Below are 17,110 nucleotides of genomic sequence, written 5' to 3'. Positions count from 1 at the left end.
AATCTTGAGGGGAATCCTTCAAGAGTTCCCTACTTTGCGCTGTGATTTGGGATTCTCCAGGTCCGTATGTTTTGTTCTCTTCTCCAAGGTTAAAAATATGCTCATTTTCTCTATTTCTTGGCATAATTAATGGGTCACACTTCACAGGGCTCTCTTTCAAATTATTCTGCAGCCAACAATTTTCATCGTGGATTTCCCTTTGATCATTTACACGTTTTGCTTCCTCTAGTGGAGAAACATCATGTAAAATCATTTTGAAATTTTCATCAGGGTGGGCACTTTGACAAGAAAGCAGTGGGATTTTCTGTTCGCTAATGGAATTAACAGAAAAAAATGGTCTGTATTGGTCTGTTACAAGAATATCTTCAGCAGAAGACAAACTTTTAATTCGTGACTGGTCTCCAGTTAAAATGCCCTGTTTTTCTTCCCTCTCTGCTGGAGGGCTACATAAACCAGAGTCATCCTCCTCCGAAGTGAGAGAATTAGTACCCCATCTGCACTTGCTGGCCTTGGTAACAGCATCTGACATATCAGTAGGTTCAACAAAAGAGCTTTCACTTTTGTTTGCATAATCCATAAAATTGGCCGGGACAAACATTCGCCATGACCGTCTATGCTCTTTCTTTTCTGCATGAGATTTGGCTTTAGGTAATCCTGTGGTTCGAATGATATCACTATTTAGTTTGAGTGCATCAAAGATCATCTTTTCATCTAGTTTGTTAGCTTCCCGACCTCTCAGCTCAAATACACTGGAAGAAGTAAGGGCACCATTAGAGCATAAAGAACTAACCTCCAGTGTTCTGTGACTGTAGGGTAAAGTTCGATCTGTAAAATGCCTGGAAGATAGACTACCTTTTGAACCAGAGTCTATCTGTTCATTTAGTCTAACAGTATCATAGATTGACCGCTGTGGGACGTAACAGTCTTCGATATTTAGGTCCTCCTCTTCTTCACCCTTCCCTACACATGGGGGATTCTGACGTAAACAGTCTGGTCTGCTGAGTGGCTTCCCCATTTTGCAGATAGTTAAAACAAATATTGCAGCTCTTGACACAGATAAGAAATAAGATAAAGCATCTTTCAAGAAAGTATACTTCTGAACAGAGCTATGGGGTGTCTTTACCATAAAGACACACGCTCAAATAACATATGTCATAATACATGAGGTGTTTAAGGTCATCAGCAGTGCATCAGTATAAATGCAACTTATCCTTTTACCTGGTTGATTTTAGGATGATTCTAAACAATAAAGTGCATCAATAACAGAGAACAAAAATCTCCTTTGTCCACCTTTCCCAGCTCCCAGAGTTCCTGTTCACATACTCCAAAACACAGAAAATAAACAAACACACACTTAACAGTGGCTCAAACACTCAGAACATTCCATTGTCAGTCCATTTCCCTTTTTAGTCTGATATTTCCAGATTAAAATTTCCAAATGAGCAAGCATTTTAACAGCCTGAATGTTAATTTCGGCAGAGCTCTGGTTAACTGTAATCCACTTAAAGATGGCTTGCAGAACTCTACCATTCTAGTAAATAAACCATGCTCCAGAAATTTAAAAGACAAACACAGGGACCTGGTATTGTTCACATCAAGGCACAGAACAAATCTTCAGAGAAAAATAAGTTAAGTCTAACGTTATGAGAAAGTTACATTTTTCTTTTACTTTTTTTTTTTTTGGAGGGGGGAGTAGCTATAAATAAACTTGATTGAAAAGGCAGGTTTTCTTCCTGTTTTAAGCTTCTTCAATGCTATTCAGAACTACTCAAAGGAAGAAAGAAAAAACACCAGACTTTTAGATACCCAGGGCAGTACAATCCAGCAACCGTTTAAAGTAAACAGAAAGCATGGTGTACTAAGCTTCTTAAAAAAAAAAAAAAAAAAAAAAAAAAAAAAAAAAGCCATTTCCAAAGAATCTTATCTGGTCCTCCTTAGGAAGGCTTATTCCACCTGAGGCAATTGCAGCAACGAAGAGCTCCGCGGCTTCCTCTAAGGCACAGGCAGCGTAATTCACATTCAGCAGAAAACCCAGGGACTACATTAGCCTTTGAAACTGAACCAAGTTCTGTGGCCGCGGTGTGGCCTTCATTTCAGCTGGGGCTAGAGAGAGACGGTGGCGGTGGAGACAGCAGAAAGAGAACTCCGGCAGGGAGCTCCGGCGCTGTCCGCGGCTCCTCAGGGCAGCACGGCGCCGGGCAGGCATCCTCTCCGGCCAGGGCGCTTGCAGCAACGCCCTCTCTCTCCAGGCACCATCTGCTGCGTCCCTGGGCCTGCCGGGCGTTCCGGAGCCGCAGCTCTCTACCACTTCGGTGCTACGCCCTCCCGTGACTTAACTTCGCAGTCATCTTTCTTCTGACTCTTCGCTTCTTCCCGGGAGTCGGCGAGCGGTTTCAGTGGGAGGTACCTCGAAGCCGAGAGGCTGCAATGTAACAGCTTGCGGTGACATCAGCGCAAAGCAGGCCGAGTCCGGCCACGGGGGAGAGGGGCAGCTCAGGTTCAAAGACCGCGGAAACCCCGCCGACTACTTCAAACTGGGACGGGATCCGTAGGGCTTGCGGAGGCAGAACCTGGCACCGGGAGATCCGCGAAGAAATTATTTTGTGAAGGTCCGGAGACCGCACTTACTTGAATACTAAATGGGAAAAGGGGGGCTACCTAGGTCCCTATCCTTCAGTGGAAACCACACTTTTACACTGAGGAATCTGATGCTTCAGCAGTATCTGCGATGCAAAGTGCAGATCACTTCGAAGTCGAGAGTGTTTTGCAGTTCCCTTTTGAAGCCCAAGTTCAAATCTAACTGTTCTCCAGAGTAAAGTATTCCTACCAGTGAGGGGCTCTCAGCACTGTTGACATGAATATTAGTAGTTACTAATAACCGTACAGTACTCTCGAGGTTAACACAAGGCCCAAGAGTGGTACTCACTGACTCCAGATATTTAATAAACAAAATCACCTCCACAGATTTTTATCTACTGAACACCTTTTAAGAATACTGTTTGAAAATAAATTCAGCAAGCCAACTCTTAGTCTTTGTAGGAAATTTAATAGTTTTATTTAAATTAAAATCTAAACGTTCTCTATTTTACAAAATAAGAAACATCGTCAGAGTATCAGAGTTACAAATGAAGTGGTCTTTCTTCAATCTCACAGAATAATCATTTGAACATGAACAAAACTGTGCTCACTCCAAATGTAGAAGGCAGTTCTAGTAAAAACAACTTTATACTTTCTTTGTTAATTTTACAGAAAAGATGTGGGAGGAAACTTTTGTGCCTTTAATGAGAAAACATTATCTCAATATTCATTCTATAAACCTAAGAGTTGAATCTTTTTTAAAAAAATCTTTTCATAATGAAAACTCTATCGGTAACTCATCCATTCAACAATCATTAGATTATTAGATGCAACTCAGTATGTGGCCATCATTAAGTTGACTAGATATATGACTATCTATAAAGAAAAAGAGATTTAAAAATATCCATCAACATCACAATATCAATGCCAATTTTTCATGTTCAAGACGTGAAATATTTCAACAAGCACCTGATTCTGTGGTGTTCAAGCACACAGGCTGTAATAAGGCACTGATAAGAGAAAGAAAAATGGTCTCATACTTACCACGCTTGAACAGTGGATTGGGCACTAGGCTGGGAAATAGTAGAGACCAAGAGTCTTACTCCCAGCTGCAGCTCTCTTGATATGTAAGCCTAGAAAACTACTTATTCATGGCAATATGAATAATAAAGTTTCCTTGAGATCTGTGAGTGCCTTTCTCTAAACACTCTTAAGATCCTTACAGAACTTTTCATAATAAAGAATGGCTCTAATTCAGTTCACCTTAGACTCTAACTCTGAATCATTAGCACAATATTATTCTAGGCTTATGAAAAGCTAAGAGGAGCAACACATAACCTCACATTTGAGGTGGGTAGTACATTTTTAAAACTGCACAAATAATTCATTCATAAATTAAATGATTCAAAAAAATAGCGCTCACTGTCTGCCAAACAACATGTAAGCACTGGAAAAATGATGTTGTAAAGACATAGCCACCACTGTCCTTACACCACTTATACTACAGTGGGAATGTGAATGAGAAAATGGCCATGACACAGTTCAGAAGTAAACAGTGCTATGGGAAAATATTCCCTAGTTAATTATGTTCAAGTATATACCATTTATTTAATAACTAAATTCCTTTTTTATTGAACTGATTTTTATACTGATTCACATTAAGATTTGTACTACTATATTAAAATTTGTCACAATAATTTACATATATCTTTGTTACTTGAAATCACATTCCAAAGTCTTACCTGGATGACAGGTAAGAGCTCATACATAGAGCAGAACCAGACTGGTTTATTTTTCCCCCAAAATTTGGTTTAGACAGCTATTATAAATGTTATAGTCTCTAATGTTAATAAAATCAAGATATATTAAACCATGTTAAATATTAATCATGATATCTAGATCCCTCACATTTTCTTTTTTTCTGAGACAGGGTCTTGCTCTGTCGCCCAGACTGAAATGCAGTGGCACGATCACAGGTCACTGCAGCCTTGACCTCTCGGGCTCATGCGATCCTCCTGTCTCAGCCTCCCAAGTACAGGTGCGCACCACTACACCTGGCTAATTTTAAAAATTTTTTGTGGAGATGTGGTCTCACTCTGTTGCCCAGGATGGTCTTGAACACCTGGGCTCAAGCAGTCCTCCTGCCTCAGTCTCCCAAAGTGCTGGGATTACAGGCATGAGCCACTGTGCCCAGCCCCCTCACATTTTCATAATGAGAGAAATACATAATAAGGTAAGTAAAGTTTTCCTGAAAAATAGCCAACACTATTATTTCATAATACAGAAATCATAATGCTATTTTCAAAATGTAGCTTTACTTACTTTATGTAGCCTACTAGAGATAATCCAGCTAAACTATCTACTAAAGCAGATGATTTCAGAAAAGTACGCAACTACTAATTGAATTATAAGCAAAACAGTAACATTTTCTCATTTTATATTCCTAAAGTTCAATTAAATCTTTTAAAAGGAAAGTCCCTGAAAAGTCTTCCCACTAAGTGCAACAATGTACATCATAGAAAAGTTTTATCATTCACATTTATTATTATTTATATATTATTTACTCATAGAAAAGAGCAATTTTATCAGCTGAAGCATGGAGGTTTTAGGGTTGAAGGACTGGAGGTATTAAGTTCAATGTGCAGTTAAGTGAAAAATGTCTACGTAAGTAAACGCACTATTACCAATGAATAACTCTTGGCCTGATAGCTCTTGAAATCAGGATTAGAAGTCAAACAAGGGATATGCGTTCTGTGCTGCAAGCACATAAACAGGCATTAAGAGCAACAATTGTTCTTTCTAAAACAAATAAGCCATTAGCTAATGAAAACCGAAAGCATACTATATTTTTAGTTTTCAAACTATTAAATTTCTTCACATAAATGGCTAAACGTTTCCAAAGATATACATCATATGAATATGCAATAACTATTTATTTCATGGGAATATAGTTTATATTTAGAAGAAAGTAGAATATTCTGACCCTAAAGTAAACCAATTTAGAAACAAGAGATTCACCAACTGATCTTGACAGGAGTTTATCTTGATGTGAACCTTAGTTAACATCTTTAATGAGCACTTGCTCTTCTTCCCGTAAGTTACTACAATACTAAGACTATGCCTTTCTCACATCTTCAATGAGGTTTTCTGGTGACAGCGAAAAAAAATTCTATGTAACAGAAGATGATTCTATATATAAATCTTATTAATTGAAATATATACATATTTCACATATATATATATATAAAATGTCAAAAAGTTCATTTAAAGAAAAGCTATCCAGCAAGCAGAAGCAACTCACATGTTAATGGCCCTATTCAATTTTCTTCAGAGAAACAAAAACCAAACAAAATCTGGAAATACTTTTCATATTAAAATACTGACAAAAGAAATTAAGCTTGAAATGAAGACAACTGGAGATATGTGAGAAAAGGATCTGTGAGCACAGACATTTTCTTGTTGTATCCAGTTCTTGGGCAGCTCCAGACGCTTTTCACTTAATTTAAAATCATAGCATTTCCTTATCCCACATTGTTATTAATGAATGATTAGAGACCTAGATAAACATTTACCAGTCAAATGTTCTTTTCAAGAAACCAATGTATAATTTCATAACAAGGCAAATTCTTCTCTGTCTCTCTTTTGCACACACCTTTAAGCAACTTTCCATATTAATAAAATACATTATGAAGGTTTCCTTTGATCGAAGGCGGGCCTATAATAATGACAGCAGATACCACAGTTTGGCTCTTTTGTTGGATCACTCTAAAATGGTGATATAGGTTTATCAAGGTAAAAGCAAAACAAAATAACAACTACCAAAAAATCCTACATTATAAAATCTCTGGCTGGAACTGCCTTCAGAACAACCAACTTTAATTCCTCAATCTCAAAGGAAGGAATAAAACATAAGAGGAGCTCTGTGACAGAAAGGGCCGTAGCATTAGTTAGCAGCAAAACTGGAAAGAGAACACATGCTGCAAAGCTCCCTTTTGACAGCCCTTTCCGAGAAGTATGGTATATTCCTTGTATCACGTGAAAAAGAGGGTATCCACCTGTTACGCCTAGTTTGTGTGGATAAGAATATGAGGTGTTAATAATACCACACAGCAGATCAGCCCCACCTCTTCATAGCTAGGTGTGGTCTCTGCCTCAGTAGGGCTTCTCTCTTGACCAGCATATGGAGTATTCTTTCTTCCTAAAATTGTTAAATGCCGCTTTGCTCTGGGTTTATTAAATAATGTGATCTTCCTATAAAAGCCATGCATCTAGTTACAGTGTCTATAGTGGAAATATTTTCACCATTAAAAATACCAGAGGAAGGGAACATGCAACCCCTTTGCTAATGTAGCTTCATTAACAAAAATCCAATCTATTAAGGAATTTTCCCTAACAAAAACCTCTTCTGCAACAGTTTTATCTAATTTCCCCATTCTTAATAAAAATGGAGAATAATTTGCCATTGACCTCTATGTAACAATATGAACACTTTAAAAGTACTATTAAAGCAGTTTTTGGACAGTTTGATTTTCAATATGGTGACATCAGAGGTTGTTTTTAGATCATTTGATAAACACCATAATAAGAATTTGTGCTCAAACTGCCTGTCTTCCTTAGCCCCATGCTACTTGGCATTTTAGTTTACCGAATATTAAAATAATGATGCCTGGGTTAAACAATGCCTTCACCTGGACAGAGAAAATTTATTACAGTATAATTAGGCATATGTTCTGCTCTTTGTCTCTGGTTTCAACTTGGCTTAAAAATCCTCTGCTCAATGTAATTCGATGTCCATTTTAAAATTAAAAGAAATCTTCAGAGAGACTGTAGTGGAGATGTATTCATTCGTGGGGACAAAATGAATTACAATTGGGGCAGCAACAGAGTGGCCCGAAATAAACTGTAAGCAGGTTCTGAGGTAAGGCATTTTTTCACAATGGTCTAGATCAGGGGTGTCCAATTTTTTGGCTTCCCTGGGCCACACTGGAAGAAGAGTTGTCTTAGGCCACCATAAAATACACTAACAGCAATGACAGCTGATGAGCTTTTAAAAATGGCAAAAAAATCTCATAATGTTATTTAAGAAAGTTTATGAATTTGTGTTGGGCCACATTCAAAGCCATCTTGGGCCACAGGTGGGCCTTGGGCCATGGGTGGGACAAGCTTGGCCTAGATAGAGGTGGAGAGGGTACAGATTTAGCTAGGACTCATTAAAGCATCAAGTTTCTTTGATTTCCATTGAAATTAAATCATTCAATATGGTGATAATGGTTATTTCATAATGATCAGAAGACCTGATTGGCTGTTAATCACATAATAGGAATTACTGGGATGCATTCCTTGTATATAGTCAGTTACATATGTCTTTGATAAATAATAATGTGTTAATATTAATGTTACTTAATAATGTGGTTTAGATTTGAAGATAATCTTGAGCTAGGCGTCTTCAGATAGGAGTAGGGATAGAGGGAACACCAAAGGGGTTTCTTTCTTCCTGCCTAGAGACAAACAGAATCGCCCTGCTATTCATTCCACCAATTTATAACAGTGTGCATAGAATTTAACTGTAATCATAAATAAGTGTAAGTGGAAAATGGTACTCTAACTCACCAACAGTATAGAAAACACCTCACCCTTCAGACATGTTAGTCCAATTACTAGTATTTAGAAGTAGAAAAACTTATGTACAACAGTACTTATATATAATCAAAATAGTTTTAAAACGTCAAGCTAACTAACACAAAAGATAACACCAATCTACTTTCAAAATCTCAGGATAGTTTTCACTGAGTGAGTTAGGACATTTGGTTTAGAATAGCATTTGCTTTAAGTATTATGTTTGAATTGGTATCTTAAAATGAATGAATGAATTTTGTCCTTGTCTTTACAAGAAAACCTCAAGTAACGATTAACAGCTATTTCTTAAACTATAGAAAGAAAAACAGAATCGGGGAAGTCTATCAAACCTGCTTTAAATCCTCTATTATGGGTCCAGTGAATATAAGGCACCCCTGCTGAGTAATTGGGTAATAGCTATTATTCTCAGTTCTGCTCAGAAGGCAGTTTATTTTGTATTAAGAAAAACTATTATAGGATTTTATCTGTAACATTAGGTTAAACTAAAGCTACCAGATAGATTAATGTCAAACTAGATTATATTTCAAAGTCGATAAGTAAGACAGACTCAGTCCTTCACTACTTTTCTGTTTCACTTTCAGGAATTATAACTAGCTTTTCACTCAATACAAATCATTCCATTTAAAAAATTTAAAAAACTTTCCAAAAATTATGTTAAAACTAATGTCTAACAAAAGTCTAAGGCCCAACAGAAACTAAATTAAGTACTGAACTGTAAACAAGTCAATTTACTACTTTAACCAAGAAAGATAGAATCACTAAAACAATGAAATGTTTGGCTCCATCTCAGTAGCAGCAGTAGTGGTGATCACTGGAATCACCACCATCAACATCATCATCATCATCATCACCCTTATCATATCACGGCACCTACATAACATCAATTTCTAAGACTGCTTTATGTTCATCTCATATTTCTCATAGCAGCTAGTTTTATAGAACATGTTCCTTAACTGGGTGTTCTTGGTATTTTAGATTAAAATGAACAATGGCTGGCTATTCAGGCTGTCTAAATTAGGCTACAGCAAAGATGATTAGAAAATTCCCCAGAAAAAATACCAGATGTGAAACATGGGTGACAAATAAAGTTTACACAAAGCAGTGCATCATTTCCATCAAAAGAATCAGGTTCTGACACTATCTGTGTGACCTTGGACAAGTCACTTAACCTCCTTGAGCCTAGGCTTCTTTATAATAAGATGCAGAATAGTAATAGCACCTACCTCTCATGACTGTTAACAGGATTAAAGATAAATTAAAATAGTGCTTGACACATAGTAAGCCCATAATAAATTGATTTGTTGATTATTGTAATTACTATTTTTAAGGAATACACACACACATACACAGATAAATGGAATTAGTGGTTGTGTGAGCTACCATAATCATATTCTTGTCCTTTTGTACCTATGCACTGGAATATACTAAATGCAGAGTATTTGTCTACTTGAAAACTTTTTTTTCAAGTCACTGGGTTTCAACATACTGAAAGTATGCCATGATGTTCTTTATTGCTGAATTTCAATAAAATCAATCAACTCTTTCCAAATAATCTGAAAGCAAACAAACACAGCATGCTAAATGGTTTATTTTAGGAGAAATTATCACTCTATATTTCTTCACAATCAAATAAAACAATCTCTGTAGCTATTAATGGCAATGTTACTTATTTGGGGCTTTTCAGTTTGCAAAACACTTTCAGTGCAATGGTGAGAAAGCTCCTCCTATCTCTTGCTTTTTCTTACTTTCACTTCTCCACATGAACAGCCACATTTTTCACTGTACTTGGGAACACCAAATGGGAGATACCCGCAAAGTAGCAGCACCGTTATTATTACTTTGTCCATTGTCTTACAAGTAGTTAGAAACAGCAAAGAGAAATGAAGGTCTTTTTTCTAAACAAATGCACAGGAAACCGAAAGAAATCACAATGTTTCACAATTTAACCACTTAATGTGGTTAAATTTCATTAGTATAAACAGTGCTTGGTTACTGTCATTTAATCTTTAAGGTGCTGACAAGGTTCTAGAGAGAATTCCAAACTTTACTGACGAAGGAAGAGTTGCTCCCAAGATCTCTCCCAGTCTTTGATGCAGCAATTGCCACAGAACTACGTTTTTCTAATAGAGGATTCTCTCATATGAAATCTTTATTTTGCAAATCGGAAATACAAAAATTTGACAGAGCAATGAAGGAGGTCAAGTCACCAATAAGGATGTTTCCTTCACCTTCAAGAATCAAGAACTAAATACAGAATCACAGATTTGTGAGCCTTGAAGGAACTGAGCTTCAAAGGCGTTTAATAAACTGCAAATAATCGTAACAGTAATAACAATACAAAGAAAAAGAAGGTATTTTTCAAGATTCAGTCATCTAAATAATGTTATTAAAGACAAGCAAATGAAAGAGTTTATCAAATATAACTGCACAGAATTTGGAAGTCCATTTGATTCATATTCATTTCTCAAAGAAAATAATTTATGGTTTTATAAACCGTTTTGATTTGGTCTTAGTTTATTCTTTATGCATTAATGGTGCAATATATCTTTGCCAGTAAAACACACCTCATAAATATAACAGGAGCTGTGAAACGCGAAAGGTTTATATCAGCCCCATATAGAAAATTGCTTGCTATTTAGGACCCTTTGTTTCCAGGGATAAACCTATCTTTGTCCCCTATACAGATGTGACTTCTGTTCTCACTATCATAAATAAGGCCAAATCCAATGACACAGGAACTGGCCCACCATTTTTATCAAATGTTTCATTCATTAAGTGTCATTGATCACTGTTGAGTGGCAGTCATTTCTTGGCACTGAGGAGCTTATATCATGCAATAAAAAAAATTCACCTCTAATCCTCTGGGGCATGAGCCTAAGCTCTTTGTTTAATGAAACAGATTACAACATGGAACTCCATATTACCTTTAAAAATATGAGCTTTTAGAAGAAAAATGTCTGCGGAAGAAATTAAATTAAGAAGGATGAGAAGATAGTTATAAAAAGAAAGGGCAGAAAAGACGATAATTCACCATTGAAGAAAATGCTGGGAGATAAACATCTGCAATAGAGTTCAAACCACAGCCACGGTCACCACGGATGGCAATTGTGAATAACTCCAGAAATGGACCCTATGATGTCAGTTTCTGGTTTGCCTGGAACTTTGCCAAGCACCCTTTGGTCTGATTTTATCCCACAAAGGCCCAAATCCCCAGTGACCTTGTAACTGCCCCACCTGCCTGGGTGTTACCCCCATATATGCTCATTCCGGCTCAAATATTGTATGACAATCATTATTAGAAGGTTCTACGAAATAGGGAATCTCCTTTCTAAACAAATTAGAAACTTCATTGACAATAAAAACACTTGGTAAAAATGAAGAGTTCCCTACCTTGAACACGTTAAGCTGCTGATTAATTGTCTCCGTTTCCATACCAACAGGACCTTGTGACTCTTCATGTTCTTCGGCTTTCTGGAGCAGAATAGAAAATTCTTTCAATTTGCTGTAAAATTCTTCAAGACGCTTAATTGTCCCTTCAACCTGCTCTTCTCTGGCTTGGGCTCGGTCCAGTAACTTGTTGCATTGTTTGCTTAAGGCCTCCAAGTCCCTTTTGATTCCAACAAGGTCAGGAGATGTTTCTTCTGTGGCTAACATCATCTTGCAGGTTTTATTGGCATTGTCGTTGCTTGCTATGAGGGCTTCTAGTTTCTTTAGAAAGGCTTTTATAGTTTCCTTTTGCTTTTGCAATGTTTCTGCATCTCTCCCCACTGGAGCCATGCTATCCAGTTCATCATCAAACTCTGCAAACTGAGAAAACATTTCTCGAATGGTGTTCTGGAAATGCCCAATGCCCTGAAGCTTGGTTTCTAAGAAAGAACACTTTTCATCAACCTGCTGACTTAGTGTACTATGCTCTTGAGCTATGGTTTCCGCTTGTAATAAAACATCAGAGGTTCCCTTTGAGTCTGAGGCCTCTACCACAAGGTCCTGTGCAAGTCTTTTAGCCAAATCTACCTGATGCTTCAAGGCCTGAAGTGATTTCTGCTGAGTCTGCAACATGGTCAGGTATTTGTTACTGTAAGCCTGGGATCCCAGGGAATCATGGATATCTAGCTGCTCCTTTGCACACTGAAGCTGCCTTTTAGATTCTTTGGAAACTTCTTGAAATTCTTTAAACTTCTGAGTCATGCTCTCCAGAGAGAATTTCTTACTGTGAAGTTGTTCAGTGACCATGTCCACCTTCTGGATCAGTGACTTATTCTCATCTGTAACAACTTCTTTATCTATCTCGCAGACACTGAGCAAGCTATTGGCTGTGTTGTTCAGTAATTCTACCATACCAAAGTGTTGGTCCATTTCCTTCTGCAGAGACTTTAACTTGGCAATAGAATTCTCTCCTTCGGCAGGATCCAAACAAAATTTTATTTCCTCCAGGTTGTTTTGGCATTTGTCTATCCATGGCCGGAGAGTCTCTACTTGCTCTTTATACTTAAGGGCTTTTTCCAATGAATCTTTTAACTTGTTTTCTCTTTCTTTCACCTGCTTATTAAATGTATCCCAATTGGTTTTAATTGTATTAAGCTGTAACTGTAAGGCTGCCTTCTCAGACCCTTGTGTTTTTAATAACAGATTTTCACCTTCTGCAATGGTTTTTTCATAAATATGAGACTGAGCAGTCAAAGTTTTACTAAAGTCTTTATGATCTTTAATTAATGACTCTAAGACATCGAGTTTGGCAGATATTGGATGAGATTTGTTTTGCTCTTCTTTCTTTGTATCCAGCCAAGCCTGAAAATCTCTAGACATTTGCTGAAATTGATGAGAGCTTGCACAGGCTGACTGAAGGTGCTGGACATGATTCTCTAGAAATAAAATTACAAGATACGTTTATTTTACATCAAAATATTAATTTAATCTATGAAAAGCCAAAATAAAAATCTCTGAATGAATACATAGAATTGTTGAAAAGCAGGGGCTTTTAGCATTGACTGTAAGAACTACAAGTGAACTTAAGTTATTGACAGAGGGGAAAAGAAGCAAGAGGTAGGCACAAGAAAATACACAATCAAGAAAAGATGCAGGAGACAGATGAGAGGGGAAAACAAAGAATAAGGAAATAAGTAAAAATGCATCAAGGTGCAGGGAGTGGCCACGCCACACATCACCTGCTGTGCTGGTGTCTTCTCTATTCCAGTATGGAGAAGTGATGATGGCAAAGTTCTCAATTATGTTGATAAATAATCCACCTCTTATTAAATATGACTTTTTTGCGTCTATGACTTTTTTTTTTTTTTTTTTTGAGGCAGAGTCTCACTCTGTCACCCAGGCTGGAGTGCAGTGGCGCTATCTCGGCTCACTGCAAGCTCCTCCTCCTGGGTTCACGCCATTCTCCTGCCTCAGCCTCCTGAGTAGCTGGGACTACAGGCGCCCGCCACCACGCCTGGCTAATTTTTTGTATTTTTAGTAGAGACGGGGTTTCACCATATTAGCCAGGATGGTCTCGATCTCCTGACCTCGTGATCCACCCGCCTCAGCCTCCCAAAGTGCTGGGATTACAGGCGTGAGCCACCACTCCTGGCCACGTCTATGACTTTTACATATTATGGAGGCAACATAATGTAGCACATAAAAACTACATGAGTTTCTATCTTGGTTTAACCTCTTCAGAGTTGGAAGACCCCAGGCAAATGATTAAACCTCTAAGCCTAATTTCTCCCACTGTAAATTCACAATATTAATAGTAGGCATTGTACAGATTAAATTATAGTACATGTAAAGTTCTTAGTTTAATACCTATCACATAACAGTGTTCATACCATTAAGAATAATAATGATAATAGCTGATATTTACTATTGTTAATATCATGTCAAATAAAGGAATAAGTCTGAAACAGTTGCTGTGATCAGTAAATCCAATCAATTAAAAAGCATAACTTGAATATCTACTAGGTGCAAGAAACTAGAAACTTTTCAAACAGAACAAACTTAACAACAAAATGTGTCTTTCTTCATCAGGGCTTTCTGAATTCTAATAATCCACTGCTACCTCTGACAAATATCAACACATCTGCCACAAAATTATAGCCACAGTGAGAGAGGAAAATAGTGACAAATGCCTCTCTTTTGCACATTTCTCTAGAAAAGTTTTCTGTGACAGAATAGATAAAGTAACAGCAGATGAGAAGATGATGCAAAGCCTTTTACTAACTATTCATGTTTTTTTCTGGCAAAGTAAGACTTTCATACAGCAAAAAAACATTTACATCTTTTAAATACCAGTTTGGGGTACCTGAGATTTTAATAGGCCTTCAGGAAGTCAATTTTGCCAACAGATTACATGTGTAGAATGACCCTAATATTCCACGTGCCTATGAACACAAAACTGCTCTCTGAGCTCCTGCAGTCAATTTTGCCAACAGATTATGTGTGTAGAGTGACCCTAACATTCCATGTGCCTATGAACACAAAACTGCCCTCTGAGCTCCTGTACTCATCCTCCTCTTCACTGATGTTAACAGTGGGGCAGAGTCTCTTTGAGGTCCTGGATTATTGGCAACATCTTGGAAATAGGCAATATATGACATCTATTTCTGACCAGGAAATATATGTATTAAAAGTAGACAAACCTGCTTTCTGTTCAATATCCTTAAATGATTTTAAGATGCCTTCTAGTTGCCGACTAAGTTCTGCTTTCAAGTACTCTTCTTTAACCAGTGCTGACAAATCCTCACAGAGTGCCTGGGCCACTTTTATCTGCTTCTTTTCCTGCTGTATTTCCTGCTTCATTTTTTGGGCTGTTTCCAACTGTTGGTTCATAGCATCAGGGTGCGTGCTCACAGCCAGACTGCTGCTGAGTTTATTATCCAAGTCACTCAGTTTATCAGAAAGGCTTCTCAGCAGGCTTTGATACTGTGTGCTTTTAACAATGGCTTGGTCAATCCAGTCACATCTGTCACTCAATTGCCCTGTTAGGCTATCCCATTTTTGGGTCACAGCTGCCAGTTGCTCTTTCACAATCCCATGTAAAGAAGGGTCTTCTCCAGGCCTGCTCAGAATGCCCTGACCAGCTGCTGTGAGCTGTTCATATTGAGGTTTCCGAGTGGCGAATTCTTGCAGCAAAATCTAAGGTAACAAGGGTAAATAAACACAAATTATTATATAATTGACTGTAGAAAACACAGATTTGGTGTCCAGACAGACAGAAATGGTAATTATTTCTCCAGTTTTTGTTTTTTAGTTATCACTTTCTTACTTTTTACTTAAAGGGCAGTACAATTCTCTTAAATCCAAAGAGCTATGGTGCTTCACAGAGATTATCCTGTCTAAACTAATCCCATCCCCCTAAAGGAAAAATCTGGACAAAATGAACAAAAATTCACGTGTAAATTTTCATATAAAAAGAGAAACACTGCTGTTAGACAAGTTCACACTGCACTTACACCAAATTTGTTTTTACCCATTCATGTTTTTGTCTTTGTAGGATTTTTGGAATACCCTATAGAATTTTATATTAAAGAAAACGCACAGTGACAAAGGTGTTAGAATATATTAACTCATGATGCATTGAGTTGCAAAGGTTTTTGTAACATAAAATTTATTGATGTTTACAGTCTTTATTATAAAGGTTTTAGTCAACAAATTATGCTGCTCAGAATGTATAGGCTCAACTTGACTCATAAAATTAATGATCCAAAAATCTCATTCTTTTAGTATCGTATTTTATCTCTCTTTTATACTTTTATCTATATTTTATTTATCTATCTATCTCTGGGAGACTACCAAGACTAGAGGCAATTATTTCTCCCCAGATATTTACTTTTATCTTTTGTTTTTGTTGTCTTTGGATTATGAACAGATATGAACTCAAACATCTGACTTTTACAAAAACGTATTTGAATTTTCAGCTTATAAAACAGCCTCCCTGCTCTAAAGCCAGTACTCATACATAAAAAAACTAACTGAAATCACCACAGAGCTTCTGCTATTATGCCTGACTGTAAAACATTAAACATTAAAAAATAAAACTCATTTTTTTGGATTTTTTTCCCTTGTGGATTTATCTGCTTTGTAACCAGACTAGTCTAACTAGCACCCTGGGTTTCATGGTTCCCTCTCTGCTTCCCTTATTCTTTGTCCTCTTCTTATTCTCTCTCTCCCCCATCAGGACTCACATGCATGAGTTTTACAAGTTTCATTATCTACTACCACAATCAAAATAAATAAAACCTCAAAGAAGTAATTTCTAAACAGCAAAAAGTATATACTAGCCTCTCATAAAGATATTACTTAATTGCATTAATACTTCAAAGAAGACCCTTTTAACTGGATCTGTACCACCCACAATATGACTGAAATAATCAGGAGACTTGGCCAATTCATGGGCTTCAAGGAGGCCTCTAAGATGCCTTATAGCTTTAGTTCTCTGGGGGATTCCCACTAATATCAGGACAGTATCTTATGGGCATCCGAAACATTACATATATACTTCAAAGCAGTTAAATAAAACACCTACTGGCCAAAGTTTATATATTTATAATGAAAACATTGGTCTCAGTAAGTCAAATTGCTGTGCACGAGAGACAGGTTATTAGGTAATACTCACCTGCACCTGCTGCCTTTGTGTGTTTAGCATATTTGGGTCAATTGACAACGGCCCAAGAACACTGACCATAAGTTCTTTTTCCACAAGCCACTGTTTCAGTTGGGCCTCTACAGTCTGGAATTGGGTTAGATTATTGGAGGATTCTTCCAGTTTTTGTTGTCTATCAATTGTTAATTGATTGAGTTCTTGCCACTTAGAATCTAAAAGAAAAAAAAAATGAAACTGGTGTTTGACTTTTTCTGCATTTAACATGACTATGTCTATGGGGACTGTATGATATGATTCAAAATGATA

At 37.2% G+C, this 17,110-nt stretch overlaps 1 protein-coding gene across 24 annotated transcripts in view; it reads right to left on the bottom strand.

Moving 5' to 3' along the window:
* DST (dystonin) overlaps nucleotides 1-17,110 on the bottom strand; it is a 492,147-nt gene that overhangs the window by 82,447 nt on the left and 392,590 nt on the right. For all 24 annotated transcript variants that reach the window (XM_030802620.1, XM_030802603.1, XM_030802607.1 and 21 more), the window contains 3 exons: nucleotides 16,817-17,016; nucleotides 14,841-15,336; nucleotides 11,605-13,076 (listed from right to left, as the gene is read on the bottom strand). In XM_030802620.1, coding sequence (XP_030658480.1) covers nucleotides 11,605-13,076; nucleotides 14,841-15,336; nucleotides 16,817-17,016 — 2,168 coding nt within the window. The remainder of the gene's footprint in view (nucleotides 1-11,604; nucleotides 13,077-14,840; nucleotides 15,337-16,816; nucleotides 17,017-17,110) is intronic.

This window comes from Nomascus leucogenys, chromosome 22a, assembly GCF_006542625.1.
Source record: "Nomascus leucogenys isolate Asia chromosome 22a, Asia_NLE_v1, whole genome shotgun sequence".
Taxonomy (NCBI): domain Eukaryota; kingdom Metazoa; phylum Chordata; class Mammalia; order Primates; family Hylobatidae; genus Nomascus; species Nomascus leucogenys.
The sequence above is the reverse complement of the archived record's forward strand: the minus strand, read 5'-3'. Positions and strand labels throughout refer to the sequence as shown.